The sequence below is a fragment of the Convolutriloba macropyga genome, chromosome 8, assembly GCF_964194025.1.
Source record: "Convolutriloba macropyga chromosome 8, txConMacr16.3, whole genome shotgun sequence".
Classification (NCBI taxonomy): domain Eukaryota; kingdom Metazoa; phylum Xenacoelomorpha; order Acoela; family Convolutidae; genus Convolutriloba; species Convolutriloba macropyga.
Genome location: NC_134475.1, coordinates 17785720 through 17813024, shown reverse-complemented (window position 1 = coordinate 17813024; position 27305 = coordinate 17785720). Strand labels below are relative to the sequence as shown.

Here is a 27305-nt window from a genome sequence, read left to right as displayed (position 1 = left end):
TAAAGCCCATTTGCAGAAAACCAAGAAAAAGAAATGAGTTTCAGGAAAACATAATTGCATAGTAATTTTATTTAGGAAACAAACTACACTGATATGCATTTTATTAAATATGCAGACCGCTGTGTACGATTCTGTTCTCTTTTCCTAATGAAATTCCTATCCAAATTTCTCATTAACTAAAAAAATCTCTATAATTTTTTGGCACTTACAAATGCTAGATCGATGGGCAGCTGGATTGATTGTATTAGGTTCCCAATTTTAAGTGTAAAAAGTACGAATTGAAGTCGAAGTGGTTCATATTTAAAACCAAGAGGCTCGGTAACGTGCGTTCGCACACAAAATTTCGGCCCCACTCATCCTCATTTTGGCACAAAAATTCAAGTAATTTTCAATAAAAAAAAGTGTATAGACAAAAATATCGCCTCCAAACAACTCGCCGCATTAGATTGATGAAATCAGTCACTATTAAAAAAGCAAGTCAATATCAAGAGAAAAATCAAACTACTATAACAACAAACAATAATAACAACAAACTTTATAACCATTTCTTAATAAAAAAAACTTAATAACAAGGTCAAGATAGATGAAACTGAATTTTAAAACAAACGTTTACTCCCCTAGAAAATATATGGCACTCCAAAATAAGTACCTATGCAGAAGTTCGAATATACCTTAAATAAGTACCCACGCAGAATATACCTTATTTCAACGCATATGAGGTATTATGTTTTCTCTCAAAAATGTGAAAATGTGAAAAATCGGAAAGAAAACTAAAAAAATGGCCCGACGCCTATAAATTAAAACAAAAAATGTGGAGCCTTATAGTATCAAAACCAGAAAACCATAACTGAACGCGTCACACTGCAAAAACATTTTTTAAGCCTTTGTTTATTTAAAATCAAACATTTTAAAATTCAAAACGATCATTTTCTTTCGAATAATGGAATAGATAAAATTATTTGGAATTGATTAGGAAGCTACCTGGGACTATCTACAGTGAGCTTTGATTTGAATTTTTCTGTTCTTTATTTAAAATAAAAAAGATCCATTTTAAAAAAAATAAGAAGGAGTGATTTCAATCCGAATTATTTTGGATTGTAACAGTTCAAGACAGGACCAAAATCAGCCTTGCTATTATTGTTTGACCATGAAGAACACTCAATTGATTTGATTGTATAGATCTGGATAATTTCTTAAATAAAACATCAAAAATAAATGATGCGTTTCTGATAATCTTGAAGTAAAGTTAGCAAAAGAACGGCAAAATTTGAATTGCAGACTACTCTCATTGAACGTGGACGTAGGACTAGCTCTAGTTCGTTGTAATTTACAAATATTGTGTTAATTTACAAATATTGTTAATTGTTCTGGGGTGTAAACTTCCGGCAATTTTTATCAAAGTGGACTAAAGGAGCCTATTTTGGACAATTTTTGATGAAAAAGGCTGAATTATGAAATATTTAGCCTAAATTTTAGCCAAAACAATTAGATCGAAATAGTCAACAAAACTTTTTTCGTCTTTAAAAATAAAATCAACAGTACTATTGTTTACAATTTTTGCATATTTTAGCAAAATTGACGCAATTTTAGGCAGAAACTCCGAAAATTGTGAATTGAAATAACGCAAATCGGTCTAATATTCAAAAAAATTGAACCACGATAATTTTCTCTAGAAAACGAAATTCAAATTTTTTTTCAATCCATATTCTACGCTGGACGGGCTCTTTAATGAGACCAATCACAACTCTCTACGGTGAATATATCGATCGGTCAAAATTGTCTGAACAAAAAAACCCACTTGAGCATATAGTCCCCCTCAATAGGGTTCGGAAAAAATACAATTTCCTGCAATTGATCACATGAGAAATGAGTTAAATTTGTTCAATCAATTAATAAGACTTTTGAAACGTTAGTGAACAAAAACTTTCGATTTTGCATTGTAATTAGAATACAATTTTTTTCGGTATTTCTTAGGCGAAATAATTTGGGAAATATATATTTTTTTTGTATGGAAAGTTTCTCCAATATTTAATTTTTCTGTGAAATTGATTCAAAGTGATTTATTTTCGCTGGTATCCTCTCACGTTTTCAACTCCTATCTAAGGACTTGTGTTGTGACTAGTCGCCGTGTATACACTCGCTAAAAACGACATGGTTATTCACGTGTTATTCGTGACATTGTATTACCTATGAATAAGAGAAAAATAATGGATCCTATAAATTCGGAAAATGGCTTATCTGTGTTTTACATTTATTTTGAACAAGTCGTTTCTGAGTGACGTAAAATTGCTCATAATATGATCACGTAAAATTTGTTGGAGGGATGCCATCGTAGTTGAGAAGAAAATACTTTTTTTAAAATTAATTTTAAAGAATTGTGCATTCTTAAAACGTATATCAATATAAATGAACAACGAATGAAATAGTATGAAAAATACATTCAACTGAGAAATTGTAAACAAGATAGTAAAAAAGTAGTAATTGTGTATATACATAAAATAGTAGTCAGGATTTGTTAATAGCCTTTTCTTAAACAGTCTGTCAGACTGAAAATGGTAAACGTTAATAATTGTGTCGAGCAATCAGTTAAGATGAGGAATAATAAATCAACTGCTGTTATGATAGCGATAGTTGATGATAGCATGAGTTTCCGACACCCATTGACATACTGGTGAAATATCAAACGGTGACATGGCTAAACGCGCGGAGTTAGAGTGCAACGTCCCCCCCCCCCCCGATGCCACATGTTAGAATTTACGAGAACCGAGCGCTGCAACTTCGTACCCTAAATCAGAAAACCAATTCTGTAATATATATATATATATATATATATATATATATATATATATATATATATATATATATATACAATTGTTGTTAGTGGAACAGGAGTTGATCATGTATAGGTTACGTGACTCTGAGGGTTGAAGCCACTGAGAACTTCTGGGGTTCATTGATAACCGCAAAGGGGTTTGCGATGTTCAACCAGAATTTCCTCTCTGAGTAACTTTTACAGAGTCTTGTAACCCTTCTTAAAACACACAACTTGCAAGTTAGAAAATGCCGAAAGTTTACGGATGTCAACATCTGGTAATGTAAATAGGAAATTCTGGCATTTTAACTTCTGGCACTGCAAACTTTTGGTGTTTTAAAACTTGCGCGTGTGTGTTTTAATGGTAGCTTCAAATGAACTTCTAATTCTCTTCAATAGTTTTGGCGATCAGTGTCGCCGTATCTTCTTGCTGTGGGTAGAATATTTTACCCAGCATATGTTTACTGCACAGTACATATCCACACGAAAAACTGGAAACCAAAAACAATCCACCCAAAAATAAACAGCTGTAATAATACCCAAAATGGTCCATAAATACTCCTCCGACCACAACTGGACCCCACATACGCCCACTAGCAAAGCAAGCATTCAACAAAGCCGCAGTCATTAATTTCACATTGCTTTCAACTCTGAACCCAACATGGTATGCTAGTTTCTCAAAAATTAAATAAGTTGCTGTAAACCCGCCAGCGTTCGCAGCGCCCAAGGCAAACAGCCAAACTATGAGCCAGATTTGAGATTCAACAGATGTTATGATTCCTGGCAACGCAAGCATAGCAAAGCCCAAAGCACCTCCGAAACTTGAAATTAGGAAAATTCTTCCGGCGTGTCCGCGATCTATTAGCAATCCAAAAATGGGCGAAAGGGAAGCGTAGATTCCAGAGTACGCTAGGAAATAGTAGCCGGATGTTTCGCCACCCACTCCGAATTTGTCCAGGAGGTAAGGTCCAACAGCAACGTCCACGAAACCCATATTTGCAGAATGGCACAAAACAGGCATGCAAACGCCGAGAACCACTGGGCGAGTTGCAAAGTAAACAAATGTATATCCAGGCAATTCTTCCGTTTTGTCGTCTTCGGAACCCAAAAGCTTCTCGGATTCGAGATCCTCGCTTTCATTGGAAGAGGAACTGGGCGAGGATTTTGCGGTTTTTTCTTTTTTCCCATTTTTAGCAGCTTCATTTGGCAAGAAAAATATGCACATTATGGCGAAGAGAATTTGAGTGGAAGCTGCGAAGAGGAAAGGGCAAATATAGCCTCCAAGTGAGTACAAGGCGCTTCCGACCGAGGGTCCAACAATCATTCCAAGTCCGATTGAGGTCTCGATCAAACTTGTAATTCTTCCCGCCCACTGAGGGTAAATTGGTACTAAAAGTGGCACTCCCGTAGACCACACCATTGACGCGCCAGTGCCCATTAGGGCTCGAACTAAGGTGCAAACTATAATAAATGGAGTGCCCCCAATGCTATAAACCATAAACCCAAAAAGCCCATTACAAGTTGCTGATAGTAATGCACCAGTACAGAAAAAGAATTTTTGAGTTTGAGGTGATATAAATGATGCCAAAGCGAACGCGGCGAAGAAATTTGCGACGTCGAAAGCGCCCGTTATGATTCCTATAAAAGTGGTTGACACGCCTTTGTGTTTGGACGCTTCCGTTGGGAAAAACGGGCCAAGTTGGGAATAATTTAAACCCTCCCCCATGAAAAAACTCAAACCAAGAAAAAGAGCGACTATTTTTGCAAAATTGGATTGCGCCATCGCAGTTTAAGGAAAAATCTTTGGATAACTTAGATTTTTTAAATTTTAAGTTTTTTGCAACTAACAAAATTGCATCTAACAAGAAGAATTGCCAACGAAACAAGAACCAATAAGTTATGGGCTATCAGCTATAAAAATACCAAATCTGACCTTAATTGTAATCATTAAAAACTAATTATGGCGCCAAATTGCTTAATTTTCTCAATGTGTACTTAGATGAACTGTTGAAATCACAAGAGGTAAATTTGCAGATTGTCGTAATTATTAGTATATTGAAGATAGTTTGATGCCCTATTATTTATAATGATTTGTTAAAGATAAGGTTATCATTACTATTACCCCACCTAGATCCACGATTGAGGTATTCGAACAAAGATTGAGGCAGGGTTACTATGATCACGCTTGAACTGTGGGATACGTTTCCGGGCAAGGGTGTCGGCGAAATTTTCAAAAGCGCCTTTTAACGACCAGAAATGTCATTTGAAAGGGATAATTAATCGCATTCAAAGTTATTTAATCTCCGTGTTTTGAAGTCAGAATTCAACCCGTTTTCATTGATATCCGATATATATCACTCAAGAACTTAGAACTATAAAAGTGTCCTAGTCAAAGCAAAATCTGTGGGCAAAAATGAGCTTTCCTTTTGTAAATTTAGTGAAATCTTGCACTTGAAGATTCCAGATTGATGAGTATTTATAGTCAACTGGCTTAATCAAATAGTGTACATTACAGTTCCGTATCAAATCATTGCGATATGAAACAAAGATTTATGGAGAGGTACAGAAAATAAGTGAACAGAATTCTTGGCTTATCTTACCTTACAACCCCAGAAGATTTTGAGGAAATTTAAAGTAATTGGAAATGTATTCATGTTTTTTCTTGATAGTGAAACTGATTTTTATAACATTCCTTTCAAACGGAAAACAAATTTAAAGAATTTCTAAAAAAATGAATTTTTGCTTTTTGTACCTCGATGACAGTATAACTAAATGCTAAATGGTGCAAATTACAGTTTCCATAGTTACGTGAAAGGGCTTAAGAAAGAGTTATTTAGCCTGAGAGAACAAATGAAAAATTTATGAAATATATGAAGATTTGTTTTAGTTTTTTAAATCAGAGCCGATCAAAATATACATTTTATGATTGAGCTTATGAGACAATAGTAAAACTAATAATCATTTCATTATCTGAGAAATATTTGCAACTCATGTGAAAACTAGTTTTTATTATTTTCGAAAAACGAGGAAATTAAAACTTTAATAGCTGGGTAGTAAATTGTGTTCATACGCTCTAATGGTCTCGATTAAATTTTCAATGAAATGTTTAAAAGCGATGTCACCCATGGGTTTAAGAAATTTTTACTAACTCTACGTTTTTCTTGTAATCTTCTTTGCCAATAGTGACTCCCAAAAATTGTTTCTATTGAGTTTTATGAAACGATTTACTAGAAAAAATTGATTTACCAGCTGTTGGTTTTATATTTTTAAACAAAAATGGCCAGAATTAGTGAGACAAAAGCATTTGACAATAAATTTTTCAGGATCTTCTAAAACGAAAATGGATAGCTTTTATCACAACAATTTGTTTCAATAAACATTAGTCTACATCTTGAACAAAAAAACAATGGTCATACTGACCATAAATTTTCAGCTATCCACGCAAGTATTATCCACTTATAAAACTCTAACAATCCAACTGTGGTAATACCTAATCGAAGAATTAGAACATGGAGGACTCGAAACAACTATCTCCAGAACCGCGTCCAGGCATGCTACCGTTGCATCAAAACTCTGCTGAAGTGGAAACTTTTCAGCTTGATATACCACAAGCTGGGGTATTACACTACTCCTTCATCAAACGGGTTGGTTCCACAGAACTCAAAGGCCGACTCAACTGAGGGTACATACAACACATGGTCAGAGTCACTTACCTAAGCTCTACAAATTGTTCCAACCCAACTGTGGTACTAGCTAACTTCACATACTGCTAAAGAATTAGAGCTTAGAGGACTCGAACCTACTATCTCCAGTATCCTGATACCGTTGCACCAAAGCTCAACTGAAGTAGCAACTTTGTCAGCTTGATTTACCACAAGCTGTGTTATTGCAAAATAACGAATTGATTAAAATGTATTAACAAAGAAATAAACAACATCACGAAACTTCATACTACATTGTAATTTCCGGGTAGATTTAATGAGATTACTTTTGAATTTTTTACATCAAAAGTTTTCTGAATTTGTTCAGATTTCTGGGACAACCGAAATATGATAGAATCAAAGCTGACTACGGGCCTGTCTATTGTAGAAACAGAGCCGGACCACTTTAAATCAATTGAAGATTTTTCGATTGGGTGTCCAAACTCGAGTTTCGAAGCTAGGGATTGTGAGGTAATACATTGATTTAGCACGGCAAATGTTTTCACATCAAGATGATCGAGAAGTTCCTGAAACACAATTCAACAAAGTGATTAAAACGTTTTTTAGGAAAAAAAGTATCTTTTCAAAGAATAAACTAAAAAATAGTTCTAATTTACCATATATTTTAGCAAATCAAACATGCTTTTAGCCGAAAGAAACATTAGCTAGTCAATTTTCGCTCAAGTTATTTGCTTTGTTTGACAGAACAAGAAACCCGAAGTAAATTATATGTAAACATTACATTTTTAACTGAAAATGTTGATTAACCTTCATAAAAGTAATTTATTGAATCAATTATTTTCCGACCAGTTTTTTGAATATTTTATTCACCTAAGTTGGCTTAACGCAGTAAAATAACGCATGTTTTCGTTTGAATTTTTTGTTTGAGATATTTGTTAAATTATTTCTGACTGTTTTGAACGGTAACTCGCAATCGTGCCTTGAAAGACTATTGACAACTTTGCAATTAGCAACAAAGGAAATTTTGTATAAAAGTATAATGGTTGAAGAGAATAATGACAAGTTTGCTAACTTTGCTATCTAGCAAACTGAAGTATTTTTCCCAATGGAAAAACAGAGAAAAAAAGACGGCCGAACTCTAATTGAACACTTAATATTACTACAATTAAGATTAAAATTTTAAGGAAAAAAGCAAATAAAAATTGAATAAAATTCTCGATTATTTAAATTTAACAGAGGAATTTCACTTCGACTATTTGAATTGGTTCGACTGGAATGATAAATTACAGGTTCCAAAAGTTGTTATTACATACAATAGCTTTTTGACCCTTTAATTTTTTTATTTGCACTGTCCGCATATTTTCTATCAAATTTCAAATTTTGAGATCCGTAACCTTCAGTCCAAATGAATTGAGAGTACCTGTTAAGAGAATGACTGTTCGCTGTTTATCGACTAATAAATTCAAGCAGCGTTAGTAATTCTTACCAAGTAAAATATAAATAGCAACAGATGGATGGTTTCCGGGGTTCTTAAAGACGAAATGATGGAAACTGTCCAAAGTAAACGAAAAAAAAAAATTAAAAGAAGGCCCAATGTAAATTTTAATGAAGAGAAAACCGTTTTTAACTATTCATTTTGAAGCATATTGTCCAGACTGATGTGATTAATTCTATATAAGACAGATAGGTTTGAAACCCTTAGAAATCTTTGGTATGTTTGGTACCGTTAAGAGTGATTTAAAACCCAGAAGAATGCCCAAATGTTTATTTTGAAATTCAGCGTATCGTTGGTTGAGTATGTACATAAATCTGGCTTCGCTTTTTGCAATGTTGTTGGATGTACGTTTTTTTGTACTTTCAGAAGCTTCAATTGTACTTCCTCGAAAATTTTTTAAAAAGATTATGCAAACCTGATTTAACTTTCTTCATAATGATAACGTTCTTTTCCCTAAGCATGTATTGCACACGAGTGAACCCGTACCCAACACCAAGTCTAAATCAGTTCTAGGCAATTCTAAATACAAGTCTTATATCGTTTTCCAGTACTGGGCAAGTTTTAATACAAGTCATACAAGTCTGACATGACTTGGTCAAGACTTGGGTAACACTTGAAAGTTGATTCCCACGTCAAAACCAACTTTTCAAATTTTTTCTACGGAAAATTTCGAACTTGGAAAATTTTTTTCAACGTGCCACGATTTTGAGGTTTATTTTCACCCACTTTCCCTGGGTCTTAAAAATTGATACCATGCTGGTACGAAATGATATCAGGGAGGTCACAATAGGCAATTTCAGGTAGTTATGAACCATTTTAGACGATTTTTCGACCATTTTTCAGGCTAAATAGCCCCAAAATAACAAAAATCTCCGAATTTTGAAATTTTCAGAATTCACAAAAAGTCGATCTTAGCGAAGCGAGAAAACTTGTCAAAAGAGAGAACACAGTGAGAAGAGGAAAATCCAGAACCATTAGACGAAACTTTGGTTCGAAACACTAGTGTCACCCAAAATCGCCAAGAAGAGGAATCAGCACAAAATTCGCGAATTCTTCCAATGCCTCAATTACCCTTAGTTAGTTACCATTAGTGGGTTATAATTATAGTTTTAGTATGAGAGTTATAGTGAAGTAGAATTATCTCGACCTCTTTTACCTTTTTTGATCTATTTTCGACGTCTTCTTGGCTATATTTGACGTTTTATCGGCTATTTTTGATGTTTTTTTTTCAGATATTTTGGACTTTTGTTCCTGCTAGTTTTGACGTTTTAGTTATAGCTATTTTTTAAGGCCAAGACCTGGATTAGGATTGGGCCAAAATTGGATTAAGACTTACAAAGTCTTGGCTAAGACTTGGATTAAGACCCACCAAGTCTTGGCAAAGACTTGCACAAGACTGACAAATCTAAAAAGTGTTGTGATCATAGCTCTGAATTAGTACTGATACGTAGACTTACAATTAGATTTGCCCATTACTGATATTGGCTGAGCGTTAAGTACGGGAATGCTATTTTAACTGCTAAGAAGTGTAAACACAGGATGATTAGTACTGTTATTTCTACTTAATGACAAATGTTTTAACTTGACGCGACCAATTTTATGGTGGAAATCTTGTTTTAAATTTTGATTTTTTATTATTATTTTCCGAGAAAGCAGCAAACTTGTTGATTACTAAGACAAATTGAGGTCAATATGTCAACTTCCCCTATTTTTTGTTTGATTCTCGGAAAACAAAATCACAGCGTCGATATTTGCTGGTGAAATTTTGCGTTTGGAAACGCCGTAAGTCTACCAATTATAAAGGCATGATCACCAAAGTTTTTTTTGAAAACGGAACACAACCACAACCATGTTTTTTCTACAATTAAAAGCAAAAACACCGACAATTTCGTCCAATCGAAAATAGATTATACCAGCAATTTCTTAATTTGGAAAACGAATATATGGACAGCTTGTCATTGATGAAAATCCATGATACCCCTGATACCAAAAAAGGTATGGGTTTCCGTCATGAAACAAAATATACCAACAATTTTCTACGTCTTCAATTTAAAAGTCCAAAATAAGACATTCATTATTGCAAAATGCAACCGGATCGATTTCGGCTCAATTGTTTCTGTTGTTCAGATGTATCACCAGACTAAGACTCTTTGTAAGGTGCTTGATCAATTTTTCAGGGTAAAATTTTCCCTTAGTTTCTACGGTAACAAAAAATAATGTATATATTTACCAAAATGTCTTTTTGTTCCGACGGGGCGTTCAACACAATATGATCAACAACCGACAATGCTGACAGACATAAAGCTCTGTGTTCTAGGGTAACTATTGGAAACTGATCGCCCAACATCCAGCGAACCAATTGGTCCGAAAAAATACCCACAACCAAACAGTCCCCAAGCGCTTTAGCCTGTTCCAGGAATTTAACGGTGCCTGCGTGGCAAAGGTCGAAAGAACCACATGTGTAAACAATTTGTTTATCTGGGGTAGTTGAGTTTATCTGTGGTCGGCCTCCGATGAATTTTATTTGTTGACTTGGTGTACTGACTATGACTGCTGAAGAGCACCATAATTTGTCTGCGATTTCGATCAACTCTTCAGATTGGGACTCAGTTATGTTATTGGGTTGAGGCTGATTCTCTTTCACATGCTGAAATTATACAATATGATGAAACTTCAAAGTTTTGACTTTCATTTTTAATGTTATGTTGAGAAATCAACGGTCAAAATAAATTACGAGTTTTGATATTTGAATAAAAAATTCACGATAACCCAACGAGAAGATTCATATTGCATGTTTGGGGGAGGGGTGCAAGGCTAATATTACTTTTCTATTCACTAGCTATCCTTTTGTTCATTCTTTTCGCCTCATTTACAGTAAAAGGATAAAAAAGGAAACCCGCTGAGCTATATTCATGCGTTCAATTTTGCTCCTCTCAGTTCCCGTTTGTCGGTATTTATTTTTTTTTTCAATTTAAAACCCGAATGTAAAAATTATGGGCCAGTTAAAATCCAAAAATACAATTACAAAACAAATAAAAGCCTCTTACTATAAACTCGTGTTGGCCTTCACGCGTTTTCATGATATTCACACACGGGAATTTTTTATCACTCGAGGGAAATTTTCTCGGGTGAAGTCTCACGAAATGTAAAAAAATCGTGTGATACCATCCTGGTCAAACTCGGTAACGTTGATTTGTGAAATTCAGGCTACATCATTTGTAGCCTGAATTCCACAAAAGTGGATTTTTAAAATTTTGTGGAATTGCGTTACGTTTGATAAAAGAATCCGGTTCTCAAATCTTGTAACTCAATTCCAGAAATTGATAACCAAATTACACATTGTTAAAGTCCACAATATGTATTACTAAATTCCGCAGTTTTAAAGTTAATCATAAACTTAATTGCAATTAATTGTAATTGAAATAAATAGTCGCAAACACTGGTTAAAATTCAGCTAAAATTTTGCGACGGGGTCCTAATTATTTCAAAATTTAGAGCTCAGGGATTTTTCGGCGAAATTTTTATATCAAAACTAGGTTCGAAAAAGGAATTGCGCTACGTTCAAAAACCGAATTAAAGCTACGATTTCCGTAGCCTCAATTCCACGATCATTAAGTTTTATAATTCTTAATTCAGATGTTCATTTCGTGCAAAAACAGCTTAGTGAACGAATTTGAACCAATTCCTCAAAGTTCATTTAAATTCCATGTTTTAACATAGCAAAACAGAATTAAGTTACACTTTCTGTCGAATTTGATCGAGGTAATTCAGGTCCAAATTTGCGGTCTAATGCTCATGTTTCTCAGAATTTATCCCACCTGAATTAATAATAATAATAATAAATTGTTTTCAAGTAAGTTAGCATTGCTGTACAAACTAGGCCGCACAGAACCGCCACTTACTTGATAGGTCATCAAAAGGTCTGATGGTCCCCGTCAAGTGATGCCAGTAGCAGTACTAAGAGACTTTAAAAGACAGATTGTCAGATGCTCAAGATGCAAAGGATTTGAGATGATCAGCTCAATATATTAACGAAACTATTTGTTGATTATTGCTAATGTAATTGTCTCTAAAACTATACTGATAACGTTTCAATTCTTTTTTATTCAAGTTTTGTACATCTGAAATGAAATTGGGGTTAAAATTTAATATAAAGTTCAAGCAGTTTTCTTATTCTTACTCCTAACCGTTTAGAGCTAAGTCCACTCACGGCGTTTGTACTTTTCAACTGACGGAATGATGTTCTTTTTAACTCAACTGACTCTATTTCTTTCTCTGTTATAAAGAATTTTAGACTATTTGTTTCGCATTCCAATCTAAGTATCTCTGTTAATTTTTTAAAAAGTTCAAAAATGTGCAAACCTTTGATCGAATGATTTTGCAATGTTGATTCCGTTTTTCTTTTTTTAAACATGATTCTGGCAATTTGTTTTATTTTTGCTTCTAGAAGCTGAAGTGTTGTCTTGCTACTGGTTCCATAGACTAAAACACCATAATTTAGTATTGGTTGTACGTAAACTTTATATGTTACAAGAAGCTGTGCAGTTGTCAAAATTGATCTCAACTTATAAAACAATCCAGAAATATTGGACAGTTTTGCACATATTTCGAGGATATGCCTATTAAAATTAAGTTTTTCATCAATATGTACTCCTAAGTATTTTAAAGACGTTTTTTGACTGATTGCATCATTCTGCAAAATTATCTCTTGTTGAGAAGATTTTCTGATTGCGTTCAAATTGACAAGGTGCGTTTTTTCTAAATTGAGCGTCAGTTTGTTTCGCAAAAAATAGTCGGCGACAGATTCGATTGACTTCTCAAATTTTTCTGTACTTGAATACGCATTTTGCTTCAAAACAGCGTCGTCAGCAAACAAAATTGCAGTTGAGTCACCGCAGAAGTACTGAATATCATTTATATAAACTAGAAAGAGCAGTACACCTAGCACCGAGCCCTGCGGCACTCGATATTCTATTGGTAAGAATTCCGACCTAAACTCAACCGATTTGACGCATTGTTGTCTGTCACTCAGATAGAATTTCAGTAATTATGTACAGGTCCACTCATTCCTATGTTTTCTAGCTTTTCCAGGAGCAAATATTGTTCAATTGTATCAAATGTTTTCTTCAGATCTATGAAGACAGCCTTTACTTCTTTAAATCCATTTTCCCAGTCTTCTCTGATTCCCTCGAGGAAATTAACTAGTGCATCAGTAGTCCCTCTTTTTTGTCGGAACCCAAACTGATTTTTATTAAGCAAATCGTATTTATCGAGGAATGTGGTAATCCGATCACAGACTATTTTTTCTAGTATTTTTCCAATCGTTGGTAATAAACTAATTGACCTGTAGTTCTGAGCTTCGGAAGCATTCCCGCACTTATGTATTGGAATTGCTACTGCTTTTTTCAAACATTTTGGGAAGGTTCCTTTTTCGAAACACTTATTGACTAAAATCGTCAATGTAGGAACTATAGCATATTCTATTTTTTTTAAGTATAAAGTTATTGAGACCGTGACAATCAGTGCTGTATTTATCTTTCAATTTTTTAATGACTAGTGATATTTCGGCTTCATTTGTTGAGGTCAAAAACATGCTGTTTGAAACTCTTTTTTGTCTTCCCCTTTTTCCAGGATCAGTTAATTTATTCGATAAAATTTTTCCGATAGTTGTGAAGTAAATGTTAAAATCTTCAATCTGATTCTCTGACAACTCTTCTTGTTCTTTTCGGATATTTCCACTCAATGTTTTCCTTGTGTGAAAAAAGCTACTGGAATTGTTTTTTGAGCAACATTTTCTGATAATAGATTTTTTGTTCTCTTTTATTTTCTTTCTCAGCTTATTCCTGATTTTATTGAATTTTTCCTTGTTTTTATTATTTTTATGTCTCAAAAAGGTCTGGAAAAAGCTCTGTTTTTTGCTGCTAATTTTTTTATGCTGTTGTCAATCCAATTTTGTTGCTGAGAAGGTTTTGATTTTTTCAATGGAATATAATTGTCAACTTCCTCAATGATAGCCTCTTGGAATTTTTGAAACGCAAGATCACAATCCAAAGCATGAAAGTGCGACATAAGTCTGCCTAATTTGTCTCTTATTTTAAAAACCATTTTTTCTAAAACTAAGTGGTTTTCAAGAACCGTCCAATCCCTGTAAACTTTGTTTTTCTGTGGTACAGCTTTTCCGACGTAGTCAGAGAACACGATTTGGACAGTATAGTGATCCGTTACAGCTGACTTGATGATTTCAGTTTCTACTTTCTTCGATCAGTAAACTACGTCAATATTAGTTCTCGACTTTGCGCTTTCTCTAGTATACCCATCGTTTGACATATTACTTAAGTTGTAAGAACTCAAAATGTCTTTTAATTTTGTAAACTTGTTGTTTTTGCTACTATGGTCACTTTTAAAATCTCCGCAAACAATGTGCAACTGTTCCGGTTCCGGAGTCAGTTCTTCAAAAAACATTTGAAAAATTTCCGATATTTCATTTATACTTGTATTCGGTTTGATATAGATCACTGTTAATAAAAAACTTTTGCCATTTTTTGTGTTGATTTTCACAGTTAAAATTTGAATACTGGTACTGCCAAACTTTTTAATAATTGTTTGTTTTAAATCCATCCTTACAAAGACCCCAACCCCTCCTCCTTTAGAAGTATTACGGTTGCTTGTAGCAATCTCCTGGTAGCCATCAAGGTTAATGCACTTTGTGTTAGATTGGTCCTTGAGCCACGTTTCCGTCAAACATATTGCTAAAGGCTGACTCTCCTGTTGTTTCATCAACACTTCAAACTCTTTCAAAATTTTGTAGATTGATCTGATGTTTTGCAAGATTAATTTGTTTGCACTCATTTTGAAATTTTTTCCTCCCTTTTCCTTTTTTTCTTTTTCTTTTTTTTTCCTTGAACACATTACGAATTTTTAATTTTGTATCAGGGTTTCAAATGCATTCTTGTCCAATATAATAAAATCTAATATTGACAATTTGGACAAGAGATAGAATAACAACAAAAAAAATATGAATGTTTGAAAGTGAATGTGAATGTGAATGACCGCGGATATCGCAGGCCTCCACATAATTTTAAAAAAACTGAGTTTATTTCTTTTCCTAACCTAATTTAAAATCAGAGTTGCGGATATCGCAAACTTTGACTCTATAATTCTGAAAAATTATTTTATTAAAAAACCTAAAAATGCAAATCATCTAGGACATCTTTGTCTGCGGATATCGCTAGACATATATTGCCACTAGAAAAGTTTTAAAATTGCCATCTTATTTGTCTCTTTGCTGCGCATATTGTAAGCAGTAAGGGGTTTGATTTTTCTTTGTAGAGCGAGAGGTATAAACCTAAAAATTTTTCATTTCTCATCTTCCCATTTAGCTGCGAATATCGCGAGCCAAAAGGTTAACGAGAACTTTCTAGGACAATGAGAAGGGGACAATGAGACAAGAAGTCTAAAATGAAAGAAAACATATGCCTTAAACTTACTACCATTCCATCTTGCTGCGAATATTGCAAGCAAAATGAATGAATAGGGACATTCGAGCCTATAGTCTCATCGTTTTAGTACTGCTACTTTGTGGGGTTAACATGAAATTTACTACAAAAATTTATTTAATAATAAGAACAAAAAATTTAAGTTTCCACTGTTAACCATAATAAGCTATGGACTATAGTTTTTCGATTGTCTCTTGTTATCAGGTGAAAACTTCTCTCGACCCTTTTCACAGGAGAGCTCATCCGCTTCCTTCATAAATGTTCGCTTGTTGCGTCCACTCTCCCGTAAGACAGGATTTTGGATCTTATTCAGTTCGTCCACGTTATTTACTGCTTTAAATGATGTTTCGTTTTGCAGATTCTTAACCATAACTGACACTGTACAATTTTTTGTTGAAGTAATCATTCCCATTTTCTTCGCCTCACTGTTTATTTCTGCTTCATATTTTGGCATATTTAGTCATATTTAGACTTTCATTAATATATATATTAAGATTATTTAGTGGACTCTTGATTTTCTTAAGTTTCCTCTTTGCACCAAAAAACCTATCTTTTTCGTCAAAGTAGACAAACTTGCAGATCACTGACTCTGGGCATCCATTAGCTGCTGTGCCGGGTAATATATGACATGCTTTAATTCTGTTTTCGTCCAGTTTGATATTCAGAAATTTTTCAAAAAACCTCAATGTGTTTCGCAACACATTTCGATTGTCTCTTGAGTCAAAGGGTGGATTGCAGATTATAACACAGTCCTTGCTTGTGTAACGTTCCTGAGCTCTCAGTCTGTCGTTTCTTTTAACCTGTTTTTTTTCGAGATCAATTATTTTTTGTTCCTGTTTTTTGTTCGTGTCTATTAATCCGGATACTACTTTCGATAGTTCATGAAATTTTTTACTCAAAACAGTATCATTACTCATACCTGTTGCAGTTTTTGAAAAATCGCTGGAAGATACCTCACCATCCATGTTGCTGCCTTTCTCCCTCAGTAATTGATAAATGCTCTTTAAAAATAAAACAAAAGGTAATTGTTCAAGGAAATAAAGTAAATTACTCAACTTTCATTTGGTTTCTACTGAAAATTCCAAAGCTTTTAATTAAAAAAAATAAACGGGAATTACAATAGGGTATATATAAACTGTGCTTCTTTAAAGCGCACTTTGTCGGAATTCTAAACAATCAAGCACTATTGTTTTTTGTTTAGCAATGTTTAATAGAGCTTCAAGAAATATGACGCAATCAATGTTTTTTTTTCTATGCAGCCTGAATGAAAGAATTAAGAAAGAAAGAACCGACTGTTTTAATTCAACTGAATGACAAGAAAAAATGCGTAATTGATGGCATTTGACTCCTTCATTGCGAATATCTATAGCTGCTGTTTTGAATAAGTTAAAGTTATTTTTGTTCACTACTTGCAATAAAATGCTTGAACAAAAACCTAAGCTGGATAAAGTCAATGTTTTTTTCATCCCCTTAAAAATATTGTTCTGAGTAACCTTTAACAAAGTTTAATTTTGAGTTGAGCTAGCTCACCTGTTTCTACCTTGCAATTGGTTTTATGTCCAGAGAATCCTTTAAAAAACCATCAGAATTTGAAATTGGCCAATATGGTTTGTTTCTTTAACAATTTATGAAAACTTTATAATGATTTCTTTTGGAGAAATTAGAGCTGTCAGAGATACTGCAAACAGAATAAAGTTTTGAAAGCTATACTTTAAATATTAATGTCTAATCGCATTGTTTGGAAAATTTTCTACTCGTCATCACTTAATTGTTGACAACTGTTCTTTTTAAACAGTCAATACCCTGCAGAAAAAAGCAACTCATGTTACAAAAAACAAAGAAATCTCAAAGCTCATAATTTTAGTCAGTATTTTTTTTAACATAATGATTATAACATGCATTGTTATAAAAATTATTAAAAAATGAATGCTCGATTTGGTTCAAATTGTCTATAAGTGGGGGAACACATTTTGTACAAAAAATCCAAAAAAAACATCTATATCCCGAGACAAAATTGTGACATAGTCAAGACTACTTTCAGTTTTCCATTTTGCTAACTCTTTTACAACGTTGAACGTAAAGAATAATACGTTTTATAAAACTGATTGCATTTGATCCCTCTACCAAATTGTTATGCACCGCCTAGTTGCCTAGTTATAGAACACGTGCTGTTGCGCAGTAAATAATTGTTTGACAAAATGGGATGAAAATAATATCAATCCACTACGTTGGTGATCATAAAAGGAATAGATCACTTTTTTATTTGGAAAAATAAACAAAACAGGTGAGAAAAATAGTTTGAAGCAAACGGGTAATTTTTAATGAGCAGAGTCTTAGAATATTTTCTACTGCAAACGAAAGAAAGTCCTATTTAATATCATTCGCTTGCTTCATTGCTTATATTGGCATAAAATTCTCGAAGAGAGTTGTAAGCTTATCCTCATTTTTGGAAAGTCTATCTTTCCCTTTATCTTAGTTAACAAATTTTGGAATATGGACAACCAGTAGATGTGTGTACTATAACAGTTGTGGGCTCAGCGATACCTTAAATTTTAGATTTCCATTTAAATATAATTCAAGAAGATGCAATGATTCAATCATCTGGCAACGACATAAAACTGTGAAAGAACTGTTTTATGTGAATTTGTTAATTGTTCCGACCCCACTTTTAGTGGTGGGGGGGGGGGGAGGAACTATATACTCAAATGGGTCTTTTTGTTCAGTCAAATTTGGTCAATCGATATGTTCATCATAGAGAGTTTTCAGTGGTATCATTGAAAAGCTCGCCCAAAGTAGAAATTGGAATAAAAAAGATTTTTTCAAAATTAATATTTTTATATGAGAGTAAATTCACGATATAGGATCATAGGTAGAAAAAGTTATTAAAAATCAGGAATTTTTTTTGTCTCAATAGGTTACGACCCTGCCTTAATTGATATTTTGTTGGTCTCATAATAGTCTGTATAAAAAAATTAATGGGTCCACTATCAGTCTAGATTTTAGACTCTAATTTCGGACAATTTGCATAGATTTTCTGCACTGAATTTCGTGGAATGATATATTTGGATTGTTTCAAATGGAGAAAACAATTGCAATTTTTCTTGAGTTAGATCCAGAATCGATTTTCAGTAAAAAAGGATATAAAAAAGCCAATATGAGGGGTGATAATTAGATGCTGATAAATTTAATGATAACGTTACTACCCAACACCTTATTATTCCAAGTTATTTTAATTTTAATATGCAACTCAATCGAAGAACAATTTTTGTTCCGACCCACATTTGGGAGGAGTAACTATATACTCAAATGGGGTTTTTTTGTTCAGTCAAATTTGGTAGATCGACATATTCATCGTAGAGAGTTTTCAGTGGTGTCATTCAAAAGCTCGCCAACGTAGAATATAAAATTAAAAAGAATTTTTCGAAACTAATGTTTTTCGAGGAGTTGTCGAGGCTTAAGTTTTCGTGAATATTTCACTAAATTCCGATGTTTCTATTCACATTTTCCGGATTTCTACTAAAATTTTTTGTCAATTTTGTTAAAAATGAGTAAAAATAATGTTGTTAAAAACAATTGGTTTGAGTTTTTAAGATAAACGAATATTTCTGAACCATCTGATTATACCTTTCGACAAAAATTTTGGCTAAGTTTTTTTTAAAATTCAGCAAATTTTTCAAAAAAATTACACCAAATTTGCAACTCTAGACTTCTTTGTTATAAACTGACGTAAGTAAAGACATAAAAACCAGTCTCGCAATCTGTGGAAACTCCAAAGAGATTTATGTCTACTTCAGCTTCCTAGAATTAAAAATTTAAAACAATAATAAACCAAACTGTATCATTTATATTTTACTTTTATTTGTCAAATTATTCACATCCATAAATGCACATTTTACCATTTAAAATAAAATCTCTTTGTTTCCTTGGCTTTAACACTGTTTACACGTAAAATGGTTGGTGAAATTGTTCGGGTAAAAGTTGTGCATAAATGCGTGTTTTTTAGTCTTATGACTTGGTCTTTTTCACTATATGTCCTTCTGGCTCTATAAGGAAATATAATTTTATAAAGTAGGCTTTATAGGAAGTTAAGTATTCCATCTATAATGATTAAGTTGAAATCTTAGGGCTGCTCTAATCATTAATTTTTTTGTTGAAAAAAATTTTTGTTGATTTTTTTATCATTTTATGTTTTTTAACCAACTTAAAGCTGAATTTCATCAGTGACAAGTCTTTCAACGTTTTTTGTGACCTATATGCTAGTCATAATTGCCGCTTTGTGTTTTATGGAATGGTTTTTTGGCTTTGATATTTCAAGTTCTTTTAAGTTTTTTCTTTGATTTTTAGATCTTTGCCTGGTGTTGTGCTCAATTTTTGGTTCTGTCAATTTAATCACTTTAATAAAAGTTATTATATCACATTAATTATTTTGCAAGAAGTCACAGTGGAAAAATGTCAATTTTTGTATGAACAAATTATGGATTTATCGGCTTCGACCGTTTTTTCGAAAATTTTGTTGAAACTTTTTTTTTGTGGTAGCTTCCGGTCTTTTTAGAGACGTATGGCATGTTCTTTTTAGTGTGAAATCAAAATGGCTTCATTTGTTGGTAGTATAGAATTATTTAAATATTTCAGTTCAATGCTAATGCTTTCCACGACTAATATATTTTTTTCTAATAATTTTAACATCACTTTCAAATTTACCATTGTTTCTTTTTTGTCTACTTGTTCCCTAATCTTGTTAAAGAAAAGTCCCGTCTAAAAAATTTTTTTTGTTGGAAAAAGAGCATTGGTTTATGTCTAACACTAACAGTAAAAAAAATTATAGTTTTAATAGTTTCGATACCATTTTCTCGGGACAATTAATTGAGTTTTTCAATTTTGTCTGTATTTGCCGTACTTTTTGTACACCTATGGCGTGTTCTGAATACTTACAGAGGTCTCAAGGACCTAATGTGGTGAATTAAGGGAGGATATTGAACGATGGTGACATAAGTTGTTATCTGATGATTTTCATGAGTTTAAAAATAATTGTTTTCAAAAAGTTAACTATTTTTTGTAACTTTGCCCTTTTGGTTCTTTTTGTCTAACTAATAGGTACTCTCACAATCTGAAGCAAGACATCACACTGCTGATGTTGAAAAGACAAAATTGAAATAATCTTATGTTTTCAGAGAATAAATTTTGCTCTAAACGGCTTCAAAACCGTTTTCTTGAAAAATATAATTAAATTGTTAATTCTTATTGATGTGTAAATTGAGCAATTCAGTGATTTCAATTAATAGCTAATACATTTCCTGACTTTGGAACCAATTCTACTCAGAAAATTGAAGATTTTTTTTTAATTTTGCCGTTTTTTTCTAATTGTTTCCTAGTGTTAATTAAGGGCAGATTCTCTATCTTATCTAAAAAAGTACAACTTTTTTGTTAGTGTTATTAGATGTCTTTTGGATTTTTTGTAGGTTTTTTTTAAAGAATACATTGAATTTTGGTAGTAATTAAAGCTTTTTGTTTAAGTTTGAATTTGTTATTTGTCTTCTCTCGTAGTTTTTTCAATGACAGATCCCGTAGGACCTCTAATAGATAAATTATTGTATTTTTCTAGTGATTTGAATTTAAAGCAATTTTTTACACCAGTTATTTTATTGGAATAATATGTTAAGTTTTGAGTTTTGTCATTCTGTTCCTTATTTGGTAGACAGTTAAGCTAAAAGTGTGGATGAACGGGGTCGGAATTTAATGTGCGAACGCACATCACCGAGCCTCCTTGTTATGTTTTAGTAACAAATGCTTTATGTTAATTATATGTTAGTGTAAATCTGTTAAAAAAATGTTTTAATATAGACAAATTTTCTTTTCAATGTTGCAAGCAATTGAATATACATGCAACAGTTTTTGTTACAGGCTGAGGGAGGAAAAAATTAGTTATTGCTTCAAATTGTTTTTCCATTGTTTTTAAACAAATGGTTATGAACATTGTTCCAAATCTTGGATACGAAAACTAATCAAAATAATATTTGTATTTTTTCTCTCTTTTCATTAATTATGAGAGCCACCAATTCCAAATGAGAGCACAGAGCCGCTGAGAAAAAATGACTATTATATATTGAGTCTTTCAAGACTTTGAATTCTTAAAAACCAATATCATCTGAAGGTAATTTCCTTTTGAGGCTTTAAAATTGAGGCTTCTGAACTTTCTGTAATCTGGTTTTTGCCAAACCTCAGTAGTTTGAAAGAAGAAAATATTGTTGTCATGTGTCTTATAATGCTGGACGAGCTTTTTAATTATAGCATTCTCAACTCTCTAAAATAAATACATAGATCGGCCAAAATTGACTCACCAAAAAAACCCATGTCAGTATATAGTTACTTCTCCCAAAAGTGGGTCGGAGCAAAAATTGTTCTTCGAATGAGTTGCATATTAGAATAAAAATTGGAATGATAATGTGTTGGGTAGTAAAGTTATCATTAAATTTATCAGCATATAATTATCACCTCTCACATTTGCTTTTTTATATCCTTTTTGTAATGAAAATCGATTCTGGATCTAACTCAAGAAAAATTGCAAATAATTTCTCCATTTGAAACAATCCAAATATATCAGTCCACGAAATTCGGTGCAGAAAAACTATGCAAATTTTCCGAAATCAGAGTTTAAAATCTAGCAGGTCAGATGTTTGTTTGAAAGCGCAGTTTTGTTGAATTGGATTTTTAACAAAATTTTATCAAATTATCAGAAGTTTTTAACCAAATAAGGAACGTTTTAACACTGATAGTGGCTTGTGTAACCTATCAAAAGGTGGCACCAATTAATATTTTATACAGACTATTATTAGACCCACAAGATATCAATTTTGGCAGCGTCGTAACCTATTGAGACAAAAAATCCTGATTTTTACTAACTTTTTTCTACCTGTGATCCTATATCGTGAATTTACTTTCATATAAAAGGAGAACTATTTCATATGAAATTCACTTCTAACATGAAATAGTAAAGATAAACCGACTTACTTGATATTCAACTCCAATTAAAGTTATCAAATCCTCATAGAAGCCAACTAACTCTAAGACCTGGAAACGATCTTCAGTAACGGGCGGGGGGAGTTTAGTCAATTTTACCTACTTGATCCGCCTTCTCAGCTTTTGATTCCTCTTTTTCAGCTTGTAGAACACTGGGACTCTCAGCGGCGTCCAATAAACGACCCAGTATTGTTGTGCTGGAGATGCCTCGTGTTCTTCGAATCATTTTGAACATTCCAGCTTCCTGGTAAACGACAAATCACTTAATCATTAAAATAATGAATTTTTAACAACACTGTTGCCCCTTCATTTTGAGGATCGTGCTTGTACATTCTTTTTGTAGGAAGTCACGTTGAATTTTTTTTGAAGAAATTTTTGAAGATAATTTTACAAAGTTCTTTTGAAGAAAGTTTGCTTAGAGAACAAAACCAAGTGAAACCGCAGTTTTTAATTTCTTTGAATTTCATGGAATTGAACCCGCCCGTTTGCAACCATTAAAATAATATTCTTTGAATTCTTTTAATTTGATTAACAGTGATGTTATCTTTTTAAGTGGTTCATTAATGGTAAACGCATTAGTGAAATTTTAAATTGATCATAGTAGTAATAACAGTAAAAAAAATTACTTGGTGTACATTTATTTCATCTAGTTGCAACTGGTTACACTTCTAACAAATTTTCAGTAAACTTGAATTTACTTTTCAACAAAAAAACTAAGCGGCGGTTTATTACTAAAGAACCTTACAGCAAAAACGAAAATCATAAAAACCGTTTTTTTAATAGAATAATGAAACTTCTTCTTTCTCTAGCTATTTTCACCATCTCAGCCGAAACATCATCATCGCGCTACTATGTTGAAGTTTCTATTATATGCTGAAAATATGCTGAAAGTTTTTCACTAATAACAGAGAATAGGTAAAAATGAAAACATTATGAAAAGAATCGGTTAAGAGAATAGTGCCTTCTAAAGAACAGATTACCTTATGCCAAATTTGTCATTGGCAGAAATTCCACTTTTTCCATCTGATGTTTTGGTTCGATAATCCTATTCCAAATTACTATTTGGTATTGCAAGCATGCTCTATCAGACTTACGAGTACAATTTGATCTCACGTTCGCTTGGTTAATATAATCGTTTATATTACAAAGTATTACATTTAAAAGTTATTTACTGCATTTTCTTTGTGATAACTTTAATTAAAGGGTGATATTTTTAATGATTGGTCATATTTTTGGATATTTGGGCTTAATATGTAATTTGCTATTTAGTTTTTGTCTTGACATCCAAAATTGTTTATGCATTATTTGTTCATTTTTTTCGGCTTGAGGTTTAACGAAAAATTTTAGTCCCTCGCCATTGGAATTTCCAAAATTTTGCATCCCTTAAACTGTAGATAGATTGGAATCAGGTATAAAAGTTTAATATATAGGAGGATTTATTGATATCTTAATTAGGCACAAGTTTAAGAAAACGTCATTGGTAAATAGCTGCAAAAAGTTAATAATTGCGGTTTCATAAGACTAACATCTTATTAGTTCGTATACTTTTTGGACTTTTCGGGGACTTTCAAAGTCAGCTCAATAAAAGTAGATTGAAATTTAACAAAATTGAGTCTGTGGTCTGAGCTAAACAAAAATTACTTCAGGATTAATAGTGGCCTCAATAAAGGTTGATGTAGGTTTCGTGTGCTTGAAAGTTTCTGGTCATTTCTGACGTTGTTTCATTCTTACCAAAACTCCATGCCTCAGAAAATCAACAAAAACCTGCACAAAATGTCAACTGGAATTTTATGAAAACTTATTTTTGAAAGCTCTTGATCTTTTTATCTATAAAATCGAAAAAGTTGTTTTCAAAAGTGTATATCAATAAGTTTCCTTTTTGTGACACTTTTGAAAATCAAATCGCCGCTCTCAAGTAATAACCAGCAATGACACAAAAGGAAACGAAAAGAAATCAAATAACTGGCGTTAAATAGAAAAAGTTGGTCGAAACTTATTCAAAGCTGCAATTTTCATGCTCAACTGCCTGAGGAGCATTTTGTGGTTGCATTCTTAAAAGTCAAGACCTCTGAGTTTTTCACAGAATTTTTTTGATGTGCGAAATAGAACACTGCCGCAAAATTTGAAGACTTTTGCTGCCACTATTCTGCTTCTGTTCCCCTAGTGTGTTTCCTAGCCAAAAAGTGCCTGTAGGATTGTTTTCTTTTTTTTTTTGAAAAAAATCAGATTTTGAAAAAATGAAAAAAAAATCAAGATTTGCATATTTTAGGACAATGATTAAATCGAATTAGTGTACTCAGCTGCCTATTCCTCTAAAATAAACTTATGTTTTTGGTTGGATTAATTTTGCAAGCGTTATCAGATTAATTTTGTAAGCGTTGAGTATGGTGATCTCTTTGTTTTATGCTACGACGTGTTTTCAAAATATCGCTCCATTGAGCAAAAAATTGGGTTCTGGGATTTTGGTCCTGAGATCCTAACACGCGATTTGGTGCTAAAAAGCAAAAATTGCAAACAGGCAAAAAAGCAAAAGGAAATTGCAAAAAGGCAAAAAAAAGTTTTTGAAAATTTGACAGCTGTTTTTTGTTTCTTTCCACAACCCTATGACGCGACCACAAAAGTCCTCCTAATTCTTAAAATGGCCAAATTTTAACTCTATTTCGTTTCGCTGTTTTTAAAAATTGGTGATAGCTCGATGTGTGAACGCTAGCATTTATCTATGTAGTAATTTAAAAACGAAAATTTGTAGTCTGGAATTGTGAAAGGACTGTAAAAGTAGTTATATAGTTGCGTTGAGTAATGGGTAGGACTGAAATTGCTCTTTTTAAAACAGTTTAAGTCAACAGGTGTTCCGGGCTCAAATATCCGTGTCTACTGAGGCTTAATTATGCATTCATGTGTTTCTTTTTTCTTTTCTACAATAATGATTGCCCATTAAAGGTGATTTTTCAATTGTTTCTAACTTTTGTGAGAATGTGAGAGTCTCTCCCGTCTGCGCCAATGCTGACGTCATCGCCATGCACAGCGAAATCCACTTGGAATCGTCTCAAGTCAGACACGCTAACACTGAAATGACAAAATTAAAAACCAACAAGAAAGCATTTATGGAAGCAAGAAACAAGGAAGCAAATATACTTCGATATTTTAGGAGGTTTAAATTTGCTACAAGCGGCCTTTCATAACAAAAAGAAACTAAATAAGTCGAAGCTGTATACTCTGATTAAATAAACATTTCACAGGTCAGAGAAGTTGATGCAAGATTTGCGGTGAATGGCAGTGAAAATAAAAATAATTCACTGCAAATTGTCCGCATTTTTAACCAGTGAATGCGTTACTTTTGAATTTTTTTGGCTTTTAGTGGTGAAATCTTTATTTTCACCCCTTAGCCCTGAATTATTACAAACATTTTCTCCGGTACAACATTACTTTTTGAGAAACACATTTGCTGAAAGCAGTGAAAAAGCAAACATGGCAGACAAAATGTGAATCAATCAAAAATAAATTCACTAAATCCTTGCTGCCAATTTTGGTGAGAGTAGAAATGCGTAAATTGGCGACTAATGCCCCCAAATAGCGCAAATTGCGTCGCTAATTTTTGCACCGATTTAAACTTTTCATTTTTATTACGCGAGCATGTAAAAGTAAATAAATGAATTTAGTAAATTTAGAGCCTGAGCTCAATAGTCATCATAGCTAGAGCCTTTGCTAATTGTTCTTTATCTATACTTCAATAGTTCAATACAGAAATGATTACCGATAACTTTGCCTTATGGATCAGTAAATTACAGTTTTTGGACTACCCGGAATACGAACGTACTGATAGGGAGGGGAAAGAATAACGATCGTAATGAGGGAGTGGGAGAACGAACGAAGTGAGATTGTTGAACAAAATAGTATGAGGGATGGACACCTCCCTCCCACAAAACCCCTTCCAGTAAAAACTTCTTTTTGTACAGCTATGTCAATCATTTCATAATTTTTATCCTTTTCCAAATACTCCTCCCAAAATGAATTTAAATATAATTCATTTAAACTCAATGACAACAGGTTACAAAGTCAAGTCAAAAAACTTACTGAAAACAATTGACAAAGCCACGCATTTTTCATTCCTGCAATATCCCTTGCTTCGATAGAGTCTTTTCAAAGTTAAAATTATTAGATAGAGTGAACAATCAAAAAAAATTAGTAACCTACCCAAACATTTCGTGCCGTATTTGCTAATCATTTTACTAAAAACTAAATAGAAACGTAAACATCAAGTTAGACATAAATAAAGTAACAAAATTAATAAGAGTTAATTTTTCAATCACTTCTTTTTCAACTTTTTGGAGGAGCCTTTGCGCGCGTTTCAGCAGCTTTGAGTTTACTCACAAGGCTCTAAATCTTAATTGTCGGTGGTATCCTGGCCTCGGCTTGAACTCTGTCAAAACGTTCAATAGCAGGTTCGGTGTCTCGCCACTTATAAGTGAAAACTTCGTCGAAATTGCAAAATCGTCAAAATTATCGCTTGGAAAGTCAAGTGCGGTAGACATTTCGTCTCATGATGGAGTTTCAATTTCATTTGACCAGCCAGCTGAGAAAAAACATTCAATAACAGAAAAAGTTCTTTTCGGAAAAATCCCTCACCTCCATTTTTTTCCGCTTTATATAAAATTATTTAAGAACTTTTAAGAACAATTTATGAACTTTTAAAGAATTATTTAGCAGCTTCGGTAAATTCCACTAAACATCAATTACTGAAATTAACGAGTATGGCTTTCTAAAGTCAACTAACTTAAATTTTTGTCAAAAGTAAAACACGGAAAACTATATTTTTTAGAAAA

General features: G+C 32.9%; 2 protein-coding genes across 13 annotated transcripts in view; both read right to left on the bottom strand.

Moving 5' to 3' along the window:
* Positions 1-3003: 3003 nt before the first annotated feature.
* Positions 3004-4643, bottom strand: LOC142343977 (MFS-type transporter SLC18B1-like). Its single transcript, XM_075395396.1, has one exon. The coding sequence runs from the start codon at positions 4593-4595 to the stop codon at positions 3195-3197; it is 1401 nt and encodes a 466-aa protein (XP_075251511.1). The 5' UTR covers positions 4596-4643; the 3' UTR covers positions 3004-3194.
* Positions 4644-6708: 2065 nt separating this feature from the next.
* The window catches only part of LOC142344533 (ethanolamine-phosphate cytidylyltransferase-like), a 66457-nt gene continuing 45860 nt past the window's right edge, over positions 6709-27305 (bottom strand). For all 12 annotated transcript variants that reach the window (XM_075396290.1, XM_075396285.1, XM_075396278.1 and 9 more), the window contains exons 5-8: positions 25446-25548; positions 22586-22726; positions 10200-10616; positions 6709-7040 (exon numbers count right to left, since the gene is read on the bottom strand). In XM_075396290.1, the coding sequence (XP_075252405.1) occupies positions 6759-7040; positions 10200-10616; positions 22586-22726; positions 25446-25548 (943 nt within the window). In that variant the 3' untranslated portion in view covers positions 6709-6758. The remainder of the gene's footprint in view (positions 7041-10199; positions 10617-22585; positions 22727-25445; positions 25549-27305) is intronic.